Genomic DNA, 20,486 nt, shown 5'->3' with positions numbered 1-20,486 from the left:
AGCTGTATTAGAGGAAGCTGTGAATTGAACACAAGACTGAAGGTTAGGAACTGCTAGTTTTGATTCTGTCTGATAAAATTGGTGAACTTTGGCAAATGAACTGTGGTCAAGTGCTCTCTGAAGACAGTGCTGTGTTAGTGGCAAATTCAGTGAGCATGTGGGAAACTTTGTGATATGTGTTGCATTTAAACTTATGAAATACATCTGTAAACATTCTGATATGTGTTTTGTGTTGAAATTATGCTTGGGAATCTTCCTTGACTCTGCTTTGCATTCCTTGGGAACACAGTTTTGTACTTGCTTGGCATTTTGAAAATTAGGTGACAGATGTTTAGTCACACATACACAGATGTACCTATATGTCATACAGCAGACATTTCTCAAAAAGGACTTTTGGCATTTCTTATGACTCAGCGGAGAAGAATATCGGTAATTGCATAACTGTGTAAGTCCTTAAGATTAATGGTGTTCACTTTTTTTTGGTCAAAATTATTACTAAACACTATAATGAGAAATGTGCACTCAGAAACATGGCCATGTTCTGTTATTCAAGTATTTAAAAGGGAGGTTCTGCTACAAGTAGTTTATAAAGTTGTGGATTATGAGGTTTAAAACAGCTTTTAGAATATGAATGCTGTATTCTTTGCAAAGTGTGTTTGAGTTTGAGACTTGTAGGTTGGTGCTGCTCCACGGAGAGCTGGCTGGTCGTACAGTGCTGATTTTTCCCTTTGTTTTTCTCTGGCAAATTTCATTAAGGGAAGCAAAGATTAAATTACTTTTCTAATGCATTTTTTTAAAGTAAGTAATTGGTGATGTTGTTATGGGGATAAAATGGTAACCATGGGACAATATTTCAATTAAAATGCCCTCATCTTGGATAAGAGTGAGAAACTCTGCTCTCAAAAAGCAGTAAGAATATATAGGTATATGGAATACCAACTGCTGCTGTTAATCAGTTATTATGAAAGATTGTTTACGTGAAGATTTTCTATGAAGGAGCCAAAAGAACTTTAGGTGGGGCAGAAACACCACCTATTATTATGTTACCTGATGCTTACTATGACATACTCCTCATTTCAGTTCGTTATTACTTGCCAAATTTTAATTATTTGGGTTGAAATTTCCCATGGTAGGTGTCTATCACAGTCTGACTTTTTGGGTTCTGTAGATGGACTGGAGGGTTCTGCCAACATGATTCAGTCTTTACTAAAAATTGAGCAAAAAATATATTCTTATGTCCAGAACAAAATAGAAGAGAATTCTAATGACCTATAGTTCTGCTTTGTAAAAAGTTCAGATGTGGTATAGTACCACATTTCTGCCAAGGATATACTTGTTATCAACCCTGTGAAAATCTGTTCAGCATTGGTCAAATCAACATTTAGTACAAATCTAAAAGATCATCCCTGCAGTGAATATACTTCAGCCTGAGCTAAATAGGATTTCTGTCCAATTTGAAGGCTAGGGCTTCTGCATTCCTTCCTGGTATGATCTGGACAAAAATGAGAGCACAGAGAATTCCCCTTCTGTACTCCCGATAGCCAGTTCCTCTTTCCTACCAGCTCTACTTTCATGCAGCACAGAGGAAGCAGTGACTGGATTTAAACAGGAGGTGCAAAATGCAGTTTTTTGCAGGATATGTAGAATAAATGTGGCTGAACAAGGAGATTGAGATTGAAAAATATTAGTGTTAGAAAGAAAGAAGTAGAAGGGAGGCTATAATGTGTGGGTACAGATAATTTATTTTATAATGCTAATACAGTTGTTTGTTGGAATACAGTTTCACTATTTGCATAAATTAGAAAGTGGTTCAGAAATGGAGTAGCGAATAGAAAAAAAAAAGGCAAATCATACTTAAGCCCTGTCTTTCCTACACTTCATTTTCTGTATTTCTAATGAACGCTCCCATGTTGTGACGTAGAGAAATGCTGAATACTCATAAGTCACTCTGCAGACACTGGGTGTTCTGCTTTGATCATATGAATGGCTATATAGTACAGGGCAGAGCATAACAGGGAAAAATCACTTTTAGTTGTCTTAATCAGAATGTAAGAAGTTTATAGAAACTTTTGGCTTTAATGTGTTTTAATGTCTTAATTCTTTGTAAAATGGGAATTATGTCAGAAGGGTGAAGATATTTTCTTAATACTTGTGAAGTGCTTGGTCACAGTATTCGTAAGCATTATTGAAAGTTAATGAAAACATTAAGATGCAGTCCTGAGAATGCGATTTGAGTAGCATGCAGTAAATAAGGCCTTAGGCCCTATGCTGAAGTATTTAACTAGATGTCCATTAAGCAGGCAGCCTCTGTTGTGCCTGCTCATTCTGCCAGGTAGCCCTTGGAAAATGTGGTATGTGACTAATACAGTTAAGGCTATATCATAATGCAGACACACAGGAGAGCCAACATAAGCTTGTACAGATACTTTTGTCATTACACAACCTTTGAGTATCAAAGTGGTAGTATTTGTACTGTAATTTTAATGAATGCAGTATGTATATATATTTGCTTTGTGTAACTAGGAATCTTGTGTCTGTCAGTTATGGATGGCTTTCAGACAAAGGGAGTACATGCCAAGTAGATGTTGTGCTTTCACCTGCCGTGTATTTTGCTTAGTTTCATCAAGATAGGTAATGTTTTCAGACAGTTGTGTGGAAAAAGGATCATTTTAAAGTCAAGAAATGAAGATATTGGGGATACTTACGTGGTGGATGGGGTCATTGCAAGTGCTGAGGCCATGAGTTTTCAGATTTTGAGCCAAAGATAGCCAGTTTGTGCATGTGTAAATGTTGCTGCTGCTGGCTGCATAGGTTGTTCTTTCTGCTGCTATTTCCAAAATGAAAATAAGAGATTAGTAAAGGTAATAAAGTGTTAATAATCACTTAATAAAGTGTCTGTACTAAAATCATAACTGACATGCAATGAAATCTAACTTGTTACTATCTGTGATGTATGTAAAGTGATTTAAAGAACAGAGGGTCCAGATGCGGAAGGCATTTGCTCTTAATTTCAATTGCTGCTATACTGTGAATGGTAAACCACCCACAGGCACTTGTTCCTTTTTCAGTAAATGTGGATGTGTTTATTCTATACGTCAAGTTTACAGGATCAGACTCAAGGCTCCATTTATGTGGCCAGATATCACTTGTCCTCCCAATTTATGGTGCTGTCTTTGGTTTGTCAACATGCAAGGATAATCTAAGTATTTAATGGTAGGGGGCATCATGAACCTTTTAATTCCTGTTTTTTGCCCTTCCTGACTGAAATCAAGCAATGAAATCGTGTTCCATAGAGGCCATGTAGCAGAAGTTCTTGCTGCTATTATGCTATATAATAAAACCTTGAAATAAGCTTTCCTTATTCTGTATGCTCCATTTAAGATTTAACATCATTTTTGGAATTTAAAGTAGGGTCATTTTGCCTGGAGTTGTACAACATTAACCAGAGTAATTCAGTTATTTCAGAAAACTGATTAGATTGTCCTCTCTCAAGGGTGGAGACTTTTGTATTTGTTCTGTAAGGTGTGCAGTACATTTCTGAGCACCGTGTATAACTAATATTACTGATTTCAGCCATAATTGCAGTAAATGAGTGCATAAGATCTCTGCTGTTATATTTTTCTTAAAATAAAAAAAAGCAAAGCACCTTTTATGTTATTCTCTTCTGCACCTTGCACATGAAAGATGCACCATAGTTTTTCTCTCTGTTCTGCTCAGTCTTTCACATTGGTATAGTGCACTATCATTATCTACTCTCACTTTATTAAATGATTTCTGAGTGTGGGATTGTTTATGATTTATGTCATGACACTAGGAAAGTGCATTTTTTTCTGTGTCTGTAAGTGGCTTCTGTGTTTTGTGCAGCTGTATTTTATTCCTTCCTGGAGGCTTGAATAAAATGCTTTTTTTTGTCTTAAGGCAAAGATAAGTTTATTCTATCACTATAGGTAAGGAAAATAAATCGGTGTTTAATCTTAATTTAGTAATCTAAAGGTACTTGAGTGGTATTTTGGAGTACTACAACAACAATTACATAACATCTAGAGGTGCAAGCATGCCTCAGGATAGGATCACTAGAGATGCCAGAGCAACTGTATAATATGATGTAACAGTAGAAAAATGTATTATTATTCCCTATTTTAGTATGTAGACTGACAAATGTGGTTTGTTTGCAGAGTCTTGATAGTTGAATTTCAGTGACCCATCATTTTTAACTATAATGTTGGCATGTTCATATTAGCTAAAATTTTTATTGTGTAGTTTACTCAATGTATTGTAATTAAGCCAGATTATTAATAATGAACCCAGATCTTTCCATACCTGTGTAAATTAAAGTATCTTGTCAGTCTTTTCCTGATAATTTTGAGTGAGAGGGAACTAGAAGACTCTTCAGTCACAGGGATTGTGTCTGTAGCAACTTTCTAACTTCCCAAATATTACTTTTCTGTATTATGGAAACAACAAATTTTTGAGGCCTTCATATATGTATTGCTTACATCTCAATTTTCAGTAACAAATTTCAAAAAGCTGTGCGATGTGTACTGCTAATGTCTATAGTCTTGAGAAGTTTGGAAACTGCTTTAGTGAAACCTGGAAACTACCGGATGGATCCCTGAGCAATTAAGTTAATGAATGCAGTTTATGGCTTCTATCATTATGGGCAAGAAAGATAAATAAGGTTTTTCTTCTACTGGTGAGTGATATTTTGGTACAGCGCTCTCTCTCCTTGGGTAAATGGCAGCACATGGCAGTAATTGATGGGTAACTGATGTCTTGGTATCAATAAGAGGCTGAATTATAACATCCTTTCCCTGGGTGGACCTATAAAGTCTGATTCTGTTATCTGTCTTGTTACATATTTTTCATAAAAATTGCAGCATCTTCAAGACCCTTTAGACTTCTGTGAAATTCAGTTCCAATTGACTTGAAGTTCAAAAGTTACTGGGGAAGGACAGCAGAGCAACCAGCCTCAAAAACAGATCTAGTAGGTCTCTTCTTGCCTCTTAAAGGAAGTTGCTGGGAAGTTATGATAAAACAGCTGTCTTTTCTTGATGTATTACCTGAATTTATTACGTTTAAAACTTCTGTCCAGTTTGGTGGCCAGCTTTTCCAATTTGTGAGAAGGGCTGAAAAATCACAAAGGGTTAGGAAAGACAGTGTGGTCACCGCACACATTTCCTTAGAGAGGGGCAGGATGAGTTGAATTCCTGCCCTGCTTTCTCTGAACCTGTGCCAGCTTGACCGCAATAGGCAATGGAATGGCAAACCCTTCTTCTCCTCTCCTTTCCTGCAATACAGTAGGCTGTTAACAGGAGGACACAGCTGAATAGCTTTGGCAAGGAATATTTGGGTGCCTATTTCTTAGAGCAGAACTGTTTGAAGGGTTATGGATTGTAATGGGAGGCAGCTGGAGAGGCTCTTCCCCTGCATGTTCCCCATGGCAATGGGTCTCATTCATTTGCTTCAGTTAGTGAATCCCAGGATGTGGCTCTTGAAGTATATTCAATTGACAGTAAATTCCTACCAGTCTCACTGTAGGACTGCAAGTTGAACATCATTGCTTTAGCATAAATCTTTAAAAGAGATGTTAATGTCTGGTTAAAATATGCAAATATTTACTGACTTGTCTACTGTTTGTCAGCTTGGCATGCGAGACCTTGGATCTGATCCTTCTGTCTTGGCAGACATTGGGAATTTTGCCAGTAACATTAATAGGAACAGCATTGTGCCCTCTAATCTGTTTGTTTATGAAGTACAGCGAGAGTTATCTGGCTAGATGCTTTACAGTGAATTGAAAAAGCATCTGTTTGAAATTTTTTAGAAACTGTCACATGCTTTAACTTATCAGTATCTTAAATCAAACTCTTTGATTCCATAAAATACATTGGTAAGCTGTGAAGCATGAAAGTGCACAGTCATGAGTTAAACCACTGTGAAACACTAAAATTTTAGTTCACGATGTTCTCTCCTCCTACACTGATTTTTAGTTTCAAGTTGGACTCATCAGACTGTGGCTTCAAAAGCCTCCTGTGCACCAAGCAGGCATAATGTTTACTTGAAAATAAATGACTGTGTACATCACATTGTTTATTGCTCTTCCTCCTCAAGCTGTCCCTTCTGCCTTTCCCAGCCCCCTCTGCACTTCTGGAGGGGAAATGTACAGTACTATTTGGAAGTTAGATTTTAGTTACTCTTTTCATGTTTATTTACAAAATCCCTTTGGGAAGAAGGCGAAATACTCATTAGGAATATTGAGCCTGAAAATCTTTAGTTGTAGGGGAAAAAAAAAATATCCCTCACAGTTCTTGAAAAAACCACCAAGGTTAAGTTACACCAGTTGGAACTAACCAGATCTTTAAAATGATATTTTGTGGAAACTAAACTGAGCACAACTTGACCTTCAAAGAAATGTAAGATCAGTAAGTTTTCTTTTACTTAAAGGTAGGAGTTTTTGGAGGTACAAAGTATAATGCCAGGGTTAGATTTCTGGATTAGCCAGTGAAGAAGAGTTGTGTAAACTTCTGTGTGTGCTCTAGTCAACATGATGCTTACTGTCATACCAGGTGGAATTCACAGGTGCTGGGTTTAAATATTTTATTTGAGTGCATAAATTGGGAGCCTTTCTGTAGGCAGTGGTGCTGCTGTGAGATGATTCAAAGCTAAGAAATGCTTTGAATTGACCACTGATAATAAAGACTCTGTTGATAAGGCATTATGCCTGTATTTCTAAGGTAGGTCCACCTATTTTAGATGTGTAACTTTAGATAGTGAGAATATGAGTGTTTACTGTTTTTTCAAAATTTTGAACTTTGCTGTTTGAATAAATTGTTACTCAAATTTGAATTTAGAACTCTTCTGGCATGTGGTTTTCCAGGCCAGTTTGAGAAAATGAATAATCCTGACATTTGTTCTGTTTCATGCTTAGGATTTTAATCTCAGTTTTACAGATGGAATAAGTGAAGTCCATAAGTAATTTGCTCAGTTTTGCAGAGAGTTGGGAGTATAGCACAGACCTTGTGACACTTTAGCTTTCAGTGTTGATCTGTAATAATTTCTACTCTTGGAGTGAATGTAGAAATTCCAGTTTTACATTTGAAATTTTTGAAAATAAACATTTATAAAACTCAAATTTCTTTTGACAAGTGTCTCCATTTCTTGGCTGTTAATATTTTAACCGTTCTGAAATAATTTTAAACTTGGGTAGGTCAGGTACTACAATAGACTAGATTTTAGGAAAACATGGTTGTAATTCGCATTCACAAAATCTAGTCTCAGTTGCTAATTTAGGCACAGTCGAGGGGACTGCAACTAGGAGCATGGGTTTTTAAAGAGTCAGCAGGAAGAGCCTTCAAGGAACAGTTTAGAGCACCTGGATTGGAGTCTGAAGTAGATGGTGCAAATATCCAGTAAATGTGCATGTTTGTGTCTGCATGCATAGATATAAATGGAATTGAAATGAAATCTGAGAGCCTGAATGTATCATTTTCCACATACTGGTTTTCTTTGTTAGGATTAGATTTTTTTTTTTTTTTTTTTAAAATTACACTGCAGCAGCTCCTTATCTATCACTGTGTCCCATATACTGTGACTTCAGAGGTTTTTTTAATTACACTCTGAAATACCCATAGTGTGTCTCAGTTTAGCCCAGTTATCCAAACAGCCTGGTCTGGACTTCTCTTGGCTCTCCTTAACTTAATCCACAGGTTTTTGCTCAGGGTCAGTTATGTCCTCTGAAGTGTTCTCTAAGTCTTCAAGTTGACCAGAGAAATTGTGTGGCCTTTGTAGTACAGTAGGTCTGGGCATCTAGAATACAGCTTCTCCTCAAACAGACTAGTTAAATATTTCTCAAAACAGCCAGCATAAGACAATTGATAAGTACCATGTTTTTCTTTTACATGGTGCCATGTTGGAGAAGGGCTGGTTAACATAGCTTTCAAATGCCTGTCAGTTATGCTGGCCAGGTCAGTTATGCTGGGATCTGTGTATAATCAGTTCTTCGGGAATAAACACACAGAAGCTCTGCTCAGACTTTTGGTCAAACGAATTTTGGTTACATGTCAGCCAGGAAGTGAGGAAATCAAAAGTACAGCAGAGTTCATGAAATCCTCTCTTTCAGTCCCTTAGGAGGAAAACAGAATATATGTGAGAAAAACATCAACTATTGTATTACTATTGAACCACATCCTAGATTTGCAAGATTCGCAGTGGCCTAAAATGTTAGTGAAATGGAAATCAATGTAATTTTTAGTTGTAGCAAGAAAGGATCCTTGCATAAACAGCTTAAGAATACATAACACTTATATAATTGAAAATATGTGCTTAAGTAAGCCAGCTGAGTGTCTTTAATGTTAATAGAATTACTTCATGAATGAATTTACTCTTAGGTATGGAAATGCAAAACCTGCTTGCTTGTTCCTATTCTGATTGAAAATGAGAACTCATTTCTAGCAGAAAAAGAAATACCTGGATGAATGAGGTAATATTTTGCAAGGTCATTATTAAGAAAGAGGCATATGTCACAGATTTGTATCAGGATAACTGCAAAATATCCATGCTTGTGTCCCTTCATTTTTGGGAAGATACATTGTTGTACAAGAAATTTTTATATGAATGGTATAAAACGAAAGGTGGTTGTCTTGAAAAATCTATATTTCTTTATATTTCTGTATTGATACTGGAAATAAAATTTTAAGAATGGAAGGGAGCAGATAGAACACTGTCACATAATATATGAAAAGTCTTGTTTACATTTCTACTGTATATTGGCTTAGGCATATGTTAATGAGAAAAGTGGGATAGTGAATTATTTTTCATATAAGGAAATGCATTTATTAGACCTTCTGATTAACTTCTTGAAGTTACTTTACCTTAGTTTGTTTAAACACTTAAAAATACCAAGTACAAAGGAAGTTTTTAGCAGTGAAAGTGGGCTAAAGATAGTTATTTGAGACAATCACAATAGTCAATATATAATCACAAATACTGATAGTATGCTGCTTGCTAAAAATGAAAATGAGAACTCATGTTTTTTCCTCTTTCAGTTACCAGAACACATTTTTGTGAAGTGAGCTTTAAAGTACGTCTCTAGGGATGTGTATCATCTATTTAAATATTATGTCAATGAAGAGAGAATGTAGACATGGGCTATAGAAGTGCTTTGCTTTTCTGTTGGTGCTTTAGATTGTGGATAACCATTTGTCTCAGTTTATTGGCAGGTAATGTTGTCTGTCTTTTATACAGATTTTCATAAAAACTGTTTCAACCCCACCCCTCCCTCCCCCCCAAGTTCTGCATAAAGGTGTTGGTGTGGCAGGGATATCTAGACTTTCTCAGGCTTAAATGGAAATAAAGCAACTGAAGGAAGAGACAGGTGGTTTCCTGTTGACCTCCTGTTCTTTCTCATTCATCCTTGAGCATCCCTGTTGTGCTTCACCCAGCCGGAGAGAGCGGCTCCTTCCCCTGAGCATAGGTGAGAAGTGCTTTGAAGAGGAAGGTGTTTTGGAGTAAATGGCTGCAGGCTCGGAGAAAGAGCAGTTGGCGGATGAGTTGTATTGCTTCCAAAGCAAAGATCACATTGCCAGTGAAGACCCAAAAGCCTCTATGTAGCAAAGTGCTTAAATCCATGCTGACTTTAAATTTGAAACCACTACTTCTATTCTTAATATCAGTCATGGGCTTAAATACTTTCTTGAATTAGAATCAAAACCGAGAGCTGGGAGCGATGGAGAAAAGACTGGGAAGAGGTAGGTTAGTGAGAAAGCTTGGGATAGGAAATGCGAATGGCATAAAACGAAGGGGATGTGATACAGCACCTTGAGGTGGGAATGGAAGTTGGTTGGCAAATTGTCCTGCCATTATACAGCTAACCAACATTTTATCATCCCCTCTGCCCCCACTCTAGGATTCTGTCCCTGAGTCATGGCAGACAGAAGACCAGAGAAGTCATGTGAACAAGCATGTGAATCTCTTAAGCAGCAGGATTATGAAGTGGCAGTGAAGCATTGCACAGAGGCTCTCCTTTCCCTCAGCCAGTACCCCCCAGCTCACCTCCCGGAGGCATGCCAGGCAGAAATCGACCGCATCAAAATCGAGACTCTTCTGTATAGAATTGCTTCCTTTTTACAACTTGTGAGTGTGACTCTTTAATAGTATCTAGTGAACTGGAAAGAACAATCAAATATCTTGTACCGTCAAGATTTAAATAAAATTTAGAGTTTTGCTGTGATTGGCATGTTGGTTTGCCACAGAATCCCTCTTGCTAAAGCATATATGAGGCTTCTGTCTTGCAGGTTTCCCTGATCTGTTTATTTTTCAGGATTGGGACCTCTAAGTAGTCTGGGTCTGAATCACAGTTCTCTAAAAGAATGAAGAAAAATACTTAAAAAAAAAAAAAAAACAAACGACAAACCAAAACGTTTGTGGGGTTTTTGTGTTTTTTTTTTTTTTTAAATATATTTTAGGAAGGCAAAAAATCAGGCTTTAGGGTGTTATGCTTGACTAGTTATGCTGAATTACGTACCAAATTACCTTATCTTTAAAGAGTATGAAATTTAAGGTTGCAAATCTAAACACTCAAAGTTAAGAAATGCCAGAATTCAGCTAGCCAGTTCCTACCTAATTTAGCTCCATTTGCATAGACCTAACATTAGTCTTTTACTACTTGATAATATACTAGTTTTCCATGGCCAGGCTAGAGCATATCTGGTGAAATATGTAACTTTTAGGCTCTGGCAAATTTTTAATGGAAATGGGAAAACTGGTGTCTTTTGCCTTGCATTTACAAGCCTTTACAGAGGCATAACCCTAAATTATAGGTGATCCCATTGTCAAATTCGTGTCCTTCCTTTAAAGCATCAGAGCCCTACAGTTTCTTAAAGGAATGGACATTACAGTGCTTAAGAATAAATCTACAATCTGCTTAATGCACCTACCATTTTCCTTACCTTTCTGTTTTAGAAACGTTATTACAAATTTACAAGGGCCTTGTCCATCTCAAATCTTAGTGTATTGGATATGAACAGTTTCATCCCATGTGGAAAAAGTTTGGCCAAGTTGTAAGACTTTGCTCGGCAGCTTTAAGATAAATCTTGCCCATCTGATTATGGAGGATTTTTAAGCATTCTTTAAACAGATAGCTGAATTGGACCATTCAGTGTGCAAAACAAGGATTGGGAAACTTCTTAAATTAAGATGTGACCTATCTTATGGCTCCTCAGGGAAGAGATTCAGAAATAACTAAGATTTTTTTTTTAATGGAAGTTGTGTTACTACAGACTTGACTTCTCAAAATTATTTACATAGGCCGATATGCAGATAGATGCTTAGCAGTACTTAATACGTTTCTGACCTGGATGCCTTTGAAAATCCTGTGAGGCACCTATCTGGATGTTCATCATAGAGAAATTATTGCAGTAAGTCTTCAGGGGATTTGGAAAAATACTTGTAATCAAAACCTTCCTATTAAAGACTTCAATTATATACATCCTTGAAGGCTTATAAGTAAAAAAAAAAGAAAAAAAAAATTCCAGATTTTCCTTCTTGTTTTACTAAACCAAGTAATTTTTAAAATCACCACTGGTAAGACAGAGTATAAAATACATACCACAGATTTCAACAGCACCATATTAGTCCAAGTTTAAAAAAAAAAAAATTACAGTTTGTGTATTTTTTCCTAGGTGTGAGCCACCTACAAACACATGTAAAACATATACCTTTCCCCATTCGTGTTCCTCTTTTAAAATGTTCATTTGCTGAGAATTTGAGAAAAAGTCAGCATTCTAAGAATTAATTATATTATATTAGACATGTGACTGATGTTCTTTACATGTTCCACCCAGGAAAAGACGAGGTAATGGATTCTAAAAAGTTTTAAGAAACTCGTAATTCAAGCATGTAGTTGTTTATGCTAACTGGAATAATGCTATTTTTAAACTTTTCATGTTTTACCTTTCAGAAAAAGTATGGGCAAGCAGATGAAGACTGTAGGCATGGTATGCTTATTTCTTTTTTTTATTACATAGTGTTATAAATTGCAGTCAGTTGTCTGAATTTTTAAAACTGATGCCCAGATTTGTTAGTTTGCTAACGTTTTTTTTCCTAGTTAAAATTAATGTATCTGCTATATAATACTTTTTCCACTTTTTTTTTTTCTTCCCCCTGAGAGTTCTCACTATTTTGTAACTTGTATTCAAGTACCAGAACTCAAATGCATATCTTTGGCACAGTGGTGCTATTTGGCTAATAGATATTTTGGTATACAAGTGTAGGATGAATCGATAGTGTTAGGATTCTTGTGAAGATAAAGACAGCTGATTGTTCCGTCTTTCTTCCTAGGGATATGGTGGATATTTTGGTTTGCATTTTGGGACTTGATTCAGAGAAAATCAAGATGATGTGCTTACATTTATTCCTATTTGTTAAAGCTTCCAAATGTGCATGTGTCACATTGAAGTTGAGCCTTTCATGTTTCACTGCCTTGTTCAGTCGGGGTATTTTTAAAGGAATTAACAATCCTTCCTAGTGTTCTGTTATTCATGTAGAGCGCACTCACTGGGAACTCTTCACTGAGTTTGGTAAGCGTTGGAACAGAGCTTATCAGTTAGATTTGGAAAGAAAAGGTGGGTAGATCCCACCTTTCAGGTTTTTAGTTCCTTAACTACTCTTGAATTTTAAAGGAAGTTTCTTCAAACCACAGTTTTCTTACACAGACTGTGTGATAAACTATTCTGACATTCCTGTCCTAGCAATGATAATCTTTAAATCATTCCTTTCTGGTTTTGTGTGTGTGGTTTGTTTTTTTTTTTTTTTAAATGCGTTTGTCTTCATAGATACTCCAGTCATAGTCTGGGGAATTTGTGGGGCTCTGCAGCCTGCTTGCAAAGGTCCACAAAACATAACTAAGAAAAGTAAACTTGCTTTCTGTAGGTGTAAAATGAAAGTTTAACAAATTTAAAAAGGCTGAACATTCTTAAATAATCTGGATTTTTTTTTTAAAGCTGCTGCTTTTAAATGTTGGTATATGCGAAGGGTGTAATGTTCTGACTAACCTCACAGTTGTCTTTCATGATGGCAAATAAAAGCGAGAGAGACACATATGGAAAGATGAATGATGGTTAAAGGAGGTAGGAGGGAGAATGCTGTTTAATGAATATCGTTCTCATTGATGAGATTTGATGGGTTTGTCATAGGCGTAGATGGGTGACATTCATTTGTGAAACTTTGTCTTGGCATATGTGTCAGTTACCAGTATCTCAAAGGAACTGTCATGTTAACTATTTTTCTTCTCTCACTGGACGGGCATAGGAGTGGGTGGAATAGGAGCGCTGATCTCTACTTTTTTTTTTTTAAATAGAGAAAACAGGTTTCAAATGTATATTAATAACAAAGAAAAGTGTCCAGTTTAATATTAATTTGCTTAATTCATGCCAGCATGTTCTGCAAATATTTTATCCAGATCTAAAACTAAGGACATTTTTCAACTTATTGATGCCATATTTATGTATGTATATAAAAATATTGTGTGTGTGTCTATGTATATTTGTATACACCCCTTGTATTTTTATGACTATATGAATGAAGTATTTGTTTGTGGTTCCTCATGATGTGCTGTTATCAATTGTAGCCCAGCATCTGACAGTTTAGAGTATCTGCATTTATGATCCTGAAAGGTCTTAGTTTTAGTTTTGTTTGAAATATCCTTGGGAAGAAACAACCTTAGTATGGACTACCTAATACTCACACTTCCTTGATACTCACAATTTAATAGACAAAGTTTTATTCAAGCTGCTGTTCTGCCTTTTACAAGACTTGACATGTTGCATACCTATGACAGTGTTTTATTTTAACCTGAATGATAAGTACAGTTTGGAATAGCTGGAGAAATACATGTTCTTCATAGTGTGCTGCTTACACTGTTACAAGGAATGATGATAACTTACAATCTGTTAAATTATTCCACAAATCTTTACCAAAAGTTACTAGTTAATGTGGTGTAACTTTTTATGTGCAACGGTATGTTTTAGCTTGGTGATACTATGCAGTTAATGATATGAAATATCATAATTGGACATCTAATCTTTGAGGTTAAAATAGCAAACTGTCAGACATGTTAAAGCTATTTCTGGCACTGCTGCTTCTGATTTGGGAAGTAAGCTCTATTTTTAGAAATGTGGTCAGTATCATCAGAGTAGTGAATTCAGACTAATCTTTGAGGCACTTTATAAACAGGATTTAGTTACCATTTCATTTTGAAGAGATGTCTAGTTGTTTTTACGTAAATGTTTTGTGGGACTATTTTTTTCTTTAGTCTTTCATGCAATTTCTGTTAACCATGTGAACGTCTATTGAGTGAGGACTTTTTATTATTCGAAAATGTAATCCTGAAGCTGTGGTGAATGTAAAATTCCTGTAGCACTAACAGGAGCTGTTTGCATCTGCATGAGTAGCAGTATCAACACAGATGTTGATGTTGCCTGCACTAACAGTAATATATGTTATAATTCTGTAATTTTAAACAACTGTCCAGCCTTCTTTTCAACTCACATGCTAAGCTTACTAGCTTTTTAGTCTCTGGCATTTCGTTTATTGGACAGGTAATATTTATATGATTAAGTGTTGTTCCTGCTTGTCTGAAGCACGTATATATCGTGAAATAAATCCTTTCACTATTGGAAGTGTCAATGAAAGTGTCTGTGTGGCTAGCTATCTGATCCAGTGCTAGAAAGCATTAGGAAAGTTTTCTGTTACATGGAGCCTGTAAATTTCTGTACTCAAACAATCGTTCCTATGCCCCTGCACTTTACAGCATAAGTGAATAAAAGCCCTTTTAAAGTAGCAGGAATTGACCACGAGGAGGTTAGCTATATTTAGAAACGACAGGGCATGCTTTTTGTGAGCATGAATGGATCTTCCTGAGCATGTTTGTGTTACTGAGAGGTTGTTGGTTGCTTTTTTTTTCCTTACCCTTACTGTGAAGAGGAGGTCCTTTGTGTCTGTGTCAGATATTTGAATTTACCCTTCCTATATTTAATTTTTGTCTATTTTAGCATGTAAACATTTCAACCTTTTTTGAGCTCGTGTACAGCATTTCTTAGCTGGTGGGAGACAAGTTTCAAGTTAATATTGGACAAGAGCAAGTAATTTTTCCTTTACATCCAAGACTTGTCTTTCCAAGAAGCCATGGATTCAACCCAAGTTTCAGACTTTTATTTTCATGTTAAAGGTGAAGGAAAACTGTATATCGTTTATTTAAATGCATACTGTGATGAAGCCAATAATTGCTGATTTGTGTTGCAGTGCTGGGAGAGGGGCTGGCCAAGGGAGATGGATCTTTCCGTGCAGTGCTTTGCTGCATGCATCTTAAAGGGAAGCTGCAAATTGTGTCTAATGTTCTTTCCAAATCACTGATGGGTGAATCACTGGTAAGTGGGTTTGCTGCAATCTACATAATTTAAAAAGCAGTTTTCTATTTCCTTTTTTTAAAATGTGTTTAATAACAAACTTTTGACCATATGTTTGACTGGCAGGTTGCAACAAAAATGATTTGCATGAAAAAGACAAAGATAAGTGTATGGGCACGCATGTCATCAGGATACCTAGGTTGTTGCATTACCAGTGTTTCAGAGTTGTTACGATTTTGAAAAGTTTTTTTGTTGTTGGCTCTGAATCCTCAGGGAATGCAAAAGAATTTGCATATTTGTGCCATTGACTAGAATAATGTAAATCTCAAACTTTTGCTTAATTTTTTTAAGTTGCACCTGACACCATTTTGATGTGCTTCAGGAAGTTTAGCCATTAAAGCAGAAAAATAACTGATAGGACTTCTAAATAACTGGCCCATGATAAGTTGTAAGACAGCATGAAAAGCTTTTCAGGAAAAAAAAAAAAAAGCTTTGCATTTCAAGGCAAAGATAAAGGTTTGAGTTCAAAGCTTCTATTTTACCCTTGAACTGTCAAAACTTGCAAAGATGCTTTTAACCCCATACATGTAAGTAACTGTTCTGAGTCTTACGGGACTACTCATATGGGGAAAATTAGGGACATATATAAGTCTGCAAAGCATAGTGTCCTTTTTATTTCTGTAATCGAGATTAAATAGCATGCAGTCATCACCATGAACTGGTGGTGATGCTAAATCCAGAAACGTGGTCATAGCACAGACAAGAGCACCTCTGGTCAGACCATGAGGAATGTGTAAGTGACATCAGAAACTGTTGTAGGAGAATCTGTTACCTTGAAATTGGATCATGTCTCCTATATCTTGGTGCTTAACTTAATCAGTAGGTTGTTTTCGAGAGGGAGTTCTGTTTGTCTGTCTGGTGTATATCCTGAATTCCCTTCCGCCCTGCCATTGGCTATTTTTACATAAAGAGGAGGTTTTTTTCTTTGTTTAGCTGGTGTTTTCTAATGAAAAAATGTTTCATTGAAAAATTCCTGGTGAGGCTGAAGGAAGCTTGCCTTCAGGAAAAATTAGTAAAATAGCCAAAAGCTCCTTATTGCAGGAAATATACAGTGCCCTTGTTTTGAGCTATTGTTGTGCAAATAAAGGTAGCTTCATATATAATTCCAGAGTGTTGTCTCAAAGTAGAGTTTGAGAGGTTTTTACAAGCTTTAGGTTGTTAGACACAGTTGTTTTCGGTAGGAATATTAAAATTGGCTGATTTACTGACTTATGCTGTTGTCTGAGAGAAGAAATGAAACAAAGTTTTGGAATGAATTTATTGAAGAATTGGAATCCATCCAGTTTCCTCCCCAGTGACTTAAGAAAATGATTCTTGGTAACATTTTTACGCTCTTAATATGTTTAAGCTCAACAGGTTCAATTTGCAGCCTTCTGCTGAAGTGAAAAATAATTTTGAAAAAAACCTAAGTGTGAGAATTGTTGAGTGTGTTAAGTTTTCAGCAAAGAGAGTAATTGCTGCTGCTCAGTAGCATAGTCAGAATGTGGAGAATTCTAACAAATGTAGTAGCACTTAATTAAATTTCTGCAAGAGATTATTGAAATAAAAACCACAGGTCTGGGTTCCTTTAACCAAAGTTTCAACTTACATGAGTGTGAAATTGTTATGCTTAGCTATATATTTCAGATAAGTTCAATTTTGAAAGATTTTTACTTCAGATGTACTTGAATATACAGTTATTTTTAGTTGCATGGCTAATACTTTCTTTTTAGTGAAAACTCCAAAAAGTACATTGTCTACATCAGAGCAGAAAGTTATGAAACTGTAGAAATTAGTAATCTGTAAATTAGATCCTTAAGAAGAAATGAATCCGTCACTGCAACAGCAATGAAAGTTTATTACATTAATTCCTTTAGAGCCAAAGTGTTTCAGTAACCATAGCGTATGGCTCCTGTATAGTGCTTTTCATCAGTAGCTCACAAAGTGCTCTGTGAAGACGGTCAGTATGACTGTCCCCATTTTGCACATGGGAAACTGAGGCATGGAGAGGTGAAGTGACTTGCCTGAGGTCACCCAGCGTGCCAGTAGCCAAGCTGATAATAGAGCATAGATCTCCTGAGTCCTTGTCCATTGGGCTATAGTGCCCCCATGACTACTGAGCACGTAGAGTACTGTTCTGGAGGATAGCAATCAGTAAGTATTGTAGCTATTGATATTTGTCTTGAGTAGCAGCTAAACTTCGTAAATATTTTTCCCCAAGTTGTTCTCTACATATGCTGCTCTTGTGCATTGTCCTGTATTGATACTTGCTGTAAATCTAGTGCTGGTTTTGGCCGGTGTAGAATTCCCTTTTTCACTGTAATGTTTGCTCAGTGTTATGTAGTATGTCATTTTAAATTGTGCATTGTAAGTCAAACTCATTTTTCCTTCTTGCCCTTCACCTTGGTGGTGGTGCGGGGGGAAATGAATTTAGTTGCTGTGGTTTAATGCATGTGAAGGTTTATGTGTTTGATGTATTAATATTCTTTCTCCCCCCAGAACGGGATGGTAACTAAAGATCTGACACGACTGAAAACACTTCTTGCTGAAACAGAGGTAATAACGAACGTATTATTGGGAAAATAATGAGCAGTACCTGAAACAGCTGAAAGGCTTGTTTTCATGTGTCCCAGGAGATCTGGGCTCACTAGGAACACACTGGTTCAAACATTATTGTTTCCACTGGTCTTTCAGTCTTTACCACCTACCTATTCAGGAGCCTTTGATCACAACCTTGCATGACGTATGAGAAAATAGAGAAGGATGCTACTTTCTTGAAGTAGCAAGTAGAAAGAATTCAAAGCATTTAGATCTGTATTATTTATTTATTTATTTATTTATTGTATTTTTCTCTGTTCGAAATTATTCTGAAGTAATAAAAATGACTTAAGAAATTGGTTAACAAATATAAGGCCTTCTCAGTCACCTTTTTTTGTATTAGAGGTTAATCTGTCATATCTATTGATTAAATTGCCACTTCTTTTATTTTTTTTTGTTTGTTTTTGTTTTGTTTTAATTTTCCTTATGGTTTGTCATTGATTTGGACTTTATTTTTCATGTAGATTTTAAAGCTGAAAGACATCTTGATAAGAGTTTAGACTTTTGGCCTTTTAAAAACTTCACTGCACTCCACAATAAAATGATCACAGGGTGGAATTTGGTCTTGTAAAAATCTCTGAAATTTTCTTCTAACAATGAGTGGACTCAGTGTTCCCATCAGAATTCCATTTATCAACGGCTGCAGTCCAGTTGTTAGGTTAATGTGAAATTCATGTTTGTCATTAGAAGTGGTTTCAGAATTCTGATTAATGTTTTTGTATTGGTTTTTCTAAAACACGTCTTGACAGCAAAGAAGCCAAAGCAGTTCTTGTTGATGAAATGGTTTTGTGTTCCTTTATAATTGTGGTTTTTGTTTTTTTTTTTTTTTATAACTGTAGGCAGCTGGTAAAGTAACATCAGGATATCATGTAGAAGATTTAGAAGAAGGTATGTAACTCAATTCTAAAGCTACTTCATTTTGTAGCAAGAAGACTTGGATTCTGCTGGATGCTCAGGACTGCATAGTAGTCAAAAAGCAAAAAAGGGGCTTGGCTATTATGATGAGCCCCAGGGACTGAAGTAGAATTATCTCATCATTGAATTTGGAGACAGAAGTTTCTATTTATTGGTCAAAGAGTTGTATCAGAGCCTGCTCCATTCTACAAATTGTTTGAAACTGACCTTTGTTCTAAATAAATTTTTGGTGGATAATTTTGCTTGTGTACAAATACACTTTGGGTTGATGTTTAGAGATATGGTTCCCTGGACAGTTATTATCTGACTCAGAAATACTTGGCAATTAGAAACATGACCTAAGTTTTGACTACTCTGCAGGGTCCCGGGATGGCTGGCAGTTCCGCCCACCACCCAGGGGAGTCACAAGCAGTGAAGAATATACGCTATGTAAAAGGTAAAGTCATTGCTTTATATCAACATCCTCCAAGGGATCATAATGTTTCCTCTTCTATTTAGCTGCTGATAGAATGATTAAGAGGTCAGGAAAATGAAGGTACTTGTTAGAACAGGAGTTGATTTGTTCACAGATTTTTGGAAGGGTCAGTTTATCCAGAAGCACTTCAGTTTATGAAAATGGAGCTAGTGATTCCATTTTATAAGAAAGTGGTTTGAGGACCATTTTTCTAGCAACAAGTCAACATCTGTCTTTTTCCCTTACGTTTTCTAATTTGTATAATTTCAGAGATGTGAAAAGTTCCCACAGACAACAGTGTTAGCAAACTGAAGCACAGTGAGGTGTGCTTTGACAGCAGATAGGGTGCATGCCTTCAGATATAATGGGCTTTGTTGATAGATGGGCTTTGTCTTTGGATAAAAAGAATTTGTAAAATTTCCCTCTGGATTTCATTATTTCCATTTTCCATAAGCTTAAATACACAGAGGTGGATTGCCTTGCTGAAGATCCAATGGCTTGTATTGGAGTTTCTCCTCCTTGTCTTTTTCAGTTGTCTACTCAATATTGCCTGTAGTTTGTGGTGTTAATTGTCATTACTTACGTAAAATTGTACTAATATATATGGGGAGGAACCATCATTATGCACTTCATTCTGCCATATATGTAACTGATGCAAATAAATTATTTTAAAAACATGAGCAGGAATCTGACCTGCTTTTTAAATGACATGACTTAATAGCTGAATTTGAGCTACTTTTGGCATGATTTTCTAGAGATGCTAAATCTTGGCAACTCTCGTTGACTTTTATCATATCTGGTGCATATTCAGCAATTTTTAAAAAGCAGATATTTACAGTTTTTAGCTCACGATGATTTTCTGTTGAGTAACATCTATGCTATGTTTCCAGCCATTGCTCTGAAACATTTTTCCACTAAAGCTGTAATTAGCTTTATGCACACTGTTAACCCTTACGATGAGAAGGATGTGCCTTACTCAGCAAATCCATATGAACAGTATCATTCTGACCATGGACTAAAGATTTTTAGTTCCTTATGAGGAGGCAGTTACAGGTACTGAATACAAATTTTTGAAGCTGTGG

At 36.2% G+C, this 20,486-nt stretch overlaps 1 protein-coding gene across 5 annotated transcripts in view; it reads left to right on the top strand.

The window, feature by feature from the left end:
• Nucleotides 1-20,486, top strand: part of HELZ (helicase with zinc finger) — a 93,235-nt gene that overhangs the window by 7,839 nt on the left and 64,910 nt on the right. For 2 of the 5 annotated variants that reach the window (XM_075044257.1, XM_075044255.1), the window contains exons 2-7: nt 9,902-10,128; nt 11,954-11,990; nt 15,295-15,419; nt 17,937-17,993; nt 18,875-18,923; nt 19,311-19,386. In XM_075044257.1, coding sequence (XP_074900358.1) covers nt 9,919-10,128; nt 11,954-11,990; nt 15,295-15,419; nt 17,937-17,993; nt 18,875-18,923; nt 19,311-19,386 — 554 coding nt within the window. In that variant the 5' untranslated portion in view covers nt 9,902-9,918. Of the gene's footprint in view, nt 1-8,384; nt 8,477-9,901; nt 10,129-11,953; nt 11,991-15,294; nt 15,420-17,936; nt 17,994-18,874; nt 18,924-19,310; nt 19,387-20,486 lie in introns of all 5 variants that reach the window. The other 3 variants (XM_075044256.1, XM_075044259.1, XM_075044258.1) reach the window with 3 other exon arrangements.

Source organism: Buteo buteo, chromosome 13 (genome assembly GCF_964188355.1).
Source record: "Buteo buteo chromosome 13, bButBut1.hap1.1, whole genome shotgun sequence".
NCBI lineage: Eukaryota > Metazoa > Chordata > Aves > Accipitriformes > Accipitridae > Buteo > Buteo buteo.
This window is presented reverse-complemented; position numbering and strand designations above follow the sequence as displayed.